The 6,463-nt window shown below is 39.7% G+C and overlaps 1 protein-coding gene across 1 annotated transcript in view; it reads left to right on the top strand.

The window, feature by feature from the left end:
• nf2a (neurofibromin 2a (merlin)) overlaps positions 1–6,463 on the top strand; it is a 60,463-nt gene that overhangs the window by 27,989 nt on the left and 26,011 nt on the right. Inside the window, exons 9-13 of the mRNA XM_036598490.1 lie at positions 89–163; positions 905–1,018; positions 2,980–3,102; positions 4,806–4,922; positions 5,922–6,022. Coding sequence (XP_036454383.1) covers positions 89–163; positions 905–1,018; positions 2,980–3,102; positions 4,806–4,922; positions 5,922–6,022 — 530 coding nt within the window. The remainder of the gene's footprint in view (positions 1–88; positions 164–904; positions 1,019–2,979; positions 3,103–4,805; positions 4,923–5,921; positions 6,023–6,463) is intronic.

Below are 6,463 nucleotides of genomic sequence, written 5' to 3'. Positions count from 1 at the left end.
AGTTCATTTACATTCATGTCTTGCTCACACTATGGAGAGTGTGTAAGAGTCTCCTCATGCGCTTTATGTGTATCTCTTTGTTTTTCAGTTTGCTATTAAGCCCTTGGATAAGAAAGCAGATGTTTTCAAATTCAACTCCTCAAAACTGCGGGTTAATAAGCTGGTGAGTACCGAACAGCGTCATTTCTTCATTAGGTTAATTGACGCTGAGTTCTATAATATGAAAGCCTGGAGGGGATTTTTGCAGGATGAAGATTAAAGCTAAACCTGGACTGAATTTCAAAGTTAGAGCTAATTTGCCGTTGAAAATTGCTTTCAGTCCAGAACTTCAATCTCTGGCTAATCTGTATCTAGGAAAGTTGCCCAGAATGGACAGCCTAAAGCCAAGTGGAATTTGGCAAAAGAAGAGTTAACTTGTGTCAATAGCCAGTAGTGGCATTGTGATTTGCATATTAATGTCTCTTTTTTTTTTTTATTATTATACGGGGATTTCAAAACAATACATTGTATGAGTTCGGTTAGAATTTATGCTATGAAAACTTTTGTGAAATCAGAAGTACTGACGTATATCGGAATGATTTCTGCTGTTCTACTAAAAACTCTGTGATGTTCCAGAAAGAGGATACCACAGAAGAACAAAAATGCCCTGAAACCACTGACACTTTGTGTATATTTCAAAATATTTGTTTTCTCTGAAAATTACTTGTGTTCATTAATTTTTCAGGCACTACATTCTTGTTTTGATGAAAAATAAAAGCAAAATGAACACTGGCATTTCTTTTGCAGTGTCAAAAATGGTTCATATTGTGGTGCAGCAACCACAATACATAAGGCATTATGAAATGTGTTGCACTCCTAGTAGTCAGTTGCTAAACTCTGTCGTTCTGCCTGTTTTCTGATGCAGATTCTACAGCTGTGCATTGGAAACCATGACCTGTTCATGAGAAGACGCAGAGTGGACTCTCTGGAGGTCCAACAGATGAAGGCACAGGCTAGAGAGGAAAAGGCCCGCAAGCAGGTGAGAGAGTGATGGAAAAGGAGGAAGAGAGGGATAAATTGGTGGCTAGTATGACAATATGCAGTCATCATTATGAATAATTGCATCACAGTATGCTTTTTTGTCAAAGGGGGTTAGAATACTGACCAACTTCATTAAAAGAAAAGAGGTCTTTAGACCAATTATAGAGATCCTATTAACAAGCAGTGGTTCCACACTATCAAACTAAAACAGTGTGATAAGAACAGTATGACTGATTATCTTATTCTTTGTTGAAACAGTTATAAATAAAGAAGAAAAAGTCCTTTAACTCAGCCTTCTTTCTCATTGGGCCTCATTCACCAATATCTTATAAGCTTATAAGTATATACGTTTTTTTCTTAAATGTATTCTTGAGAAAGGTCCTAAGAAAAAGTCTACGTCAAATTCATGACGTGTTCTCAAACGGCAGAATTGTTGGTACCTTTGTGCTCTTGAGTGTGTGTAGATTCTGTTCTTATCTAAGAACAAATCCTAAATAAGAAAACACTGGTGAATGTCAGAATCTTCATGAATACTGCATAAGTGGGTTTTAGGACTAAAGTTCTCCTTAAGAACGGCTGGTAAATGAGGCCCATTGTTTTTATAAGTAGCACTGCTATTTTGTCTGGTGCATTGTGTCCATTCAGTAACTCAACAGCTAACGAGGGTAGAACAGTTTAGTCAAATTTGTTATTGAATTTTGTAAGTAGATACGCATCTGTGGTGGTTGACCATTACCACGCTACTGCAGATCTGGTATCTTGATGTTATGTTATTGCCATATCACCCATCCCTAGGGGAGTTTTTGCTTGGAGGTAGCTGTTTGAGTAACAGACGCACCACAAACGAGAAATTCTATGATGTCCCTTTCAGGATGTCACAAAAAAGAAACTTGGGTATTGAATGATGCTGAATGATGCTTTTTTTCCACAGTATTTTCAAGTGTATCACAGTATCAGATGATAAGTTATTGTTAATGTAGTTAATGAACCCATGTTTCCTGACATCTGGTACTCTTTGCTGAAAGAATGTCACCCTGCGTTCACACCGGCAGCGACTTTTCGCGTCTTTTCGAACAAATCGCTGATTGCTCATCACCTGTGGGTGTTTCTGAACTCCAAGCTGACCTTTGGTTGTCATGGTTTCACTGACGCCTAGCACAAATCAGGTGTTTTCCAGCTAAAATTAAAAAAATCCTGGTGAGAAATCGCTTGTGTGCCTTTTTTAATTTAATCTCTTGCGACTACTGTCTATTTCCAAAAGGATGTGTACTGTTTCACAGTGGTGGAGATAAAATGTGTACTATGTGGCTGAATGCTCAGTTCCTATTGGTAATCTCCATGTCGCTTGGCTTGTTGTTTGCATAAAGTTAAACTCCACTCAACTTTGTCACGTCCCCAACTCCTCCCTCTTTGCATCGCCAATGTTCGTGTTGCCTCCTCTCGCAGGAAATCGCCAGCTTCCATTGAAAATAAATGACCTCCGGCGACCTTGTCGCTTCACATCGCTGCTGGTGTGAACGCAGGGTTACAAACCTGATGTAGCTTGTTTTGATTGGACTGTTTTCTTAACATTACACTAACGTGAACCTAAGGATTATAAACAATAACCATAAAGTACAAAGTGAAGAAGTCATACTGTTCATGCTAAAAAGCTTGTCGCCCTGAGTCTGAACAGGCCAGCTCAGCTTTATTGAGTCAGACTAGCGTTATGAAGTTGAAGGTGAATCCCTATAGATCTGTCTCATCGTAAAATAAAGGGCCACCTTTGATATCGACTCCTCTCTCACATCCTCGGCTCAGCTGTCTGGGTTTGCATTTGTGACACACTCACTCATGCTGAAGAACAGTGTTCTCCAATAAAGAGATATAGATTTCCTTCTCTGTCTATCCTTCATCCTTTCTCTTGGTGCCCTTCACCTTCTCTCCTCTTTTTCACTCTGTCTTTCTCTCTCGCTGTAGATGGAGAGGCAGAGGTTGGAGAGGGAGAAGCATTTGCGGGAGGAGGCCGAGAGAGCGCGTGATGAGTTGGAGCGAAGACTCATTCAGTTGCAGGATGAAGCTCATATGGCCAATGAAGCACTGGTGAGGCAATAGACTGCAAATAGGCTCTTCTGATGAAATCTTCCCATAGAGTCTATCCCTCAAGAGAACCCCTGTCCCTACCCCAATATAACTGAGCTTAACTGCAGGAATGCGCGGTCCTGGTTTTTCGAACAGCACAGTGTTCTTAAGGTTAAATTATCACTCAGAGTCAATCTCGCTCTATAAATGGTCCCAGTGATTCACCGGATTAAATGGGAATTCCAATGATTTTTCACAATGTCTGTATAATTAAATCATTGAGATGTAAACAAAGTCAGTCAGAGTAGTTTGATGTGAAATGGTTCATTGTAGGGAAACTTACTGACTTGGATTCTTTACAGTGGTGATGATAGTTTACAACACAAGTATAGCCCCTTTATTTACTCTTTATTTACCAGTGAATCTTAACTATTTTATATGTAATATTGATGATGGTAAAATTGTGGTAAATCTGAGAATATACGTTTTTTTTGGAGGACTATTTCGACCTACAATGCCCTTAACGTATCTTATATTATATTAATGTTTTAAGCCCAAAGTTTTCACAAAATTCCATGTCAAAATCATAAAAATTGCAAAAATGTAGAGGATAGTTTTTGCAAAACCATATATGTGACAAATTATGGAAATTTAGAATCTGTCATAGTTGACATGATGCTAAGAATCTGCCAGAAAGAAGATGTATGTGTATTATTCACCCCACGCACAGTGAGGAGGATGGTTAGACTGGACAAAGAATCCCCAAGGATCACAGCTGGGGAGTTGCAGACATTAGTTAGGTCTTGGGGTCAGAAAGTCTCACAAACAACAATCAAATGCTGCCTAAATAATTACAAGTTGTTTAGGAGGGTTCCTAGAGTGCCTACAGTTTGCCAGACATTACTGGAACTTTCAGCAGGACTGTGTTCTGTGGTCAGATGAGACCACAATAGAGCTTTTTTGGCAACACCAGAGAAGGGTTTGGCGTAGACACAAAGATAGCCATGCAGAGAAGTAACTCATCCCCTCTGTAAAGTATGGTGGTGGATCTGTGATGATGTGGGGCTGTTTTACTTACAAAGGCCTTTGACAACTTGTTCGGACACATAGTGTCATGGACTCAATCAAATACAAGCAGTTATTAAATCAAAATCTGACTGCCTCGGTCAAGAAGCTTAAACTGGGACGCGGTTAGATCTTCCAGCAGGACAGAGATCCAAAGCATGCCTCAAAGTCAACACAAAAATGGTTCACTGATGGTTTAGTGGTTCAGTGGCCATCCCAGTCCCATATATAGATCTCAAAATGTGGAAAAGCTAACTAAAATCTAGCCTGCTGTGTCACTTTGTGCCATGGCACACAAAGATATTTACTTTCAGCTTATCTTTTGGTGCGTATGGTGAAAAAAAACAGTACTATATACAACACTGTTAATTATAGTCGAGTGTTTTAATATTGAAAACACACTAATTTCATTGTGGATCCACTTGCACTGAATCATGGACTACTGATGAGCCCCAGACCACAGTTTGAGAGCCTCTGTGTTGAAACTAAGTCCTGTGTATTGTCTATTTTTGTGTTTGTCCTCTGCATCATGCTGCAGCTTACTGTCCTGGAGTCTGACAGCTTGACTGGTAGCCAAACAGAACACTTACTGTGTGTGTGTGTGTTTTTGTTTGCTTGTTTGTTTGTTTTTCACTCTCTGTGTGTGTTGTCCCTCTCAGCTACGTTCTGAAGAGACGGCTGATCTTTTAGCAGAGAAGGCGCAGATAGCTGAGGAGGAGGCCAAACTGCTGGCTCAGAAAGCAGCCGAGGCAGAGCAGGAGATCCAGCGGATCAAGGTGAGTCACGGGGATACCCACCCTGCAGGATTTCCTTCTGACTGAGAAGGAGGATGAGTCATTTTGAGGTTTTGTAAGGGCAGTATTAGGTAATACCCAGCATAAAATGGTATCTTGACAAGTGAAACAATGTTAAATCTAAAAAACATATCTAATATTGTTATAATAATATTATAAGATTATTTAACTTACCTCCAGACATTACTTAGTTTAAGGAATGTTATCTAGTTAAGCTCTCTTATCCTGTTGGCAGATCATTTTGAAGCATTGCTTCTTGAAAAAAGCAAATATATCTATTTTCCAATGGAATAAGACAACTTCACTACATAACATTACTTAAAATTAGTAATAAAAGTCTAGCAATATTTATAACATCCTAACCTCAGTCTCTAAGGGAGAAATATTGTATATTGTGATTAGATTTAGGATGATTTTACTTTTTTTTTTGCAGTGTAGTTTTCCCCTTACCCTAAATGATTTGCTTATGTGGTTTCTGTTACTGAAACAAACCTGTTATCTGTAAAAATGTACAAAAGTACATGAAATAGCTAAAAACAACTGTTTCAACCACCCCAAACCTTGAGTTTTTGTATACCTTTGTAGAACAATGTTGTACAGTGTAAGAAACCACATAAATAAGTTTAATTGAAACTACTTAGCTAATGAGTGAGGATTTAGGCCTGCACAGTGCTAATTGGTGAGGTATAAGCTTCTATTACTTGTTGGCTGCATTAGTATCATTGCACCAAAGAACTAAACTTCAGTCACCAAACATGTTTTTGGTTGATCGAATACATGTGGGTTAAGGGAAAACTGTGCACATACGATTATTAATCCTCAATTGAATACATTTCTCACATTTTCAGTGTAACAACTGGAGTTATACTTATCTGTCCCACTGTAGCCTGTAGGTTCAAGAGTGAGTGTGGGTAGCTGGAAGCTTTAGGGGGTTCAGCAGGCTGTGTTTTTAACAGTGTGGGTTATTGTGGGCTGTTAAAGGTGACGGCTATCCGCAGTGAGGAGGAGAAGAGACTGATCGAGCAGAAGATGCTGGAGGCTGAAATGCTTGCACTCAAAATGGCTGAAGAATCAGAGAGGAGGTTTGTCTTGCTTTTATACAATGCGGGGACGTGAGGTCATACGTGTCATATATGTGCCCCATACACCATTCAGGCATAACATTATGACCACCTCCTTGTTTCTACGCTCATTGTCCATTTTATCAGCTCCACTTACTATATAGGTGCACTTTGTAGTTCTACAGTTACAGACTGTAGTCCATCTGTTTCTCTGTATACTTTGTTCCCCCTTCTAACCTGTTCTTCAGTGGTCAGGACCCCCGTGGACCCTCACAGAACAGGTACTATTTGAGTGGTGGATCATTCTCAGCACTGCAGTGACACTGATGTGGTGGTGGTGTGTTAGTGTGTGTTGTGCTGGTCTGAGTGGATCAAACACAGTAGTGGTGCTGGACTTTTTAAACACCTCAGTGTCACTGCTGGACTGAGAATAGTCCACCAACCAAAAATATCCAGCCAACA

Source organism: Colossoma macropomum, unplaced genomic scaffold (genome assembly GCF_904425465.1).
Source record: "Colossoma macropomum unplaced genomic scaffold, Colossoma_macropomum, whole genome shotgun sequence".
NCBI classification, from domain to species: domain Eukaryota; kingdom Metazoa; phylum Chordata; class Actinopteri; order Characiformes; family Serrasalmidae; genus Colossoma; species Colossoma macropomum.
This window is presented reverse-complemented; position numbering and strand designations above follow the sequence as displayed.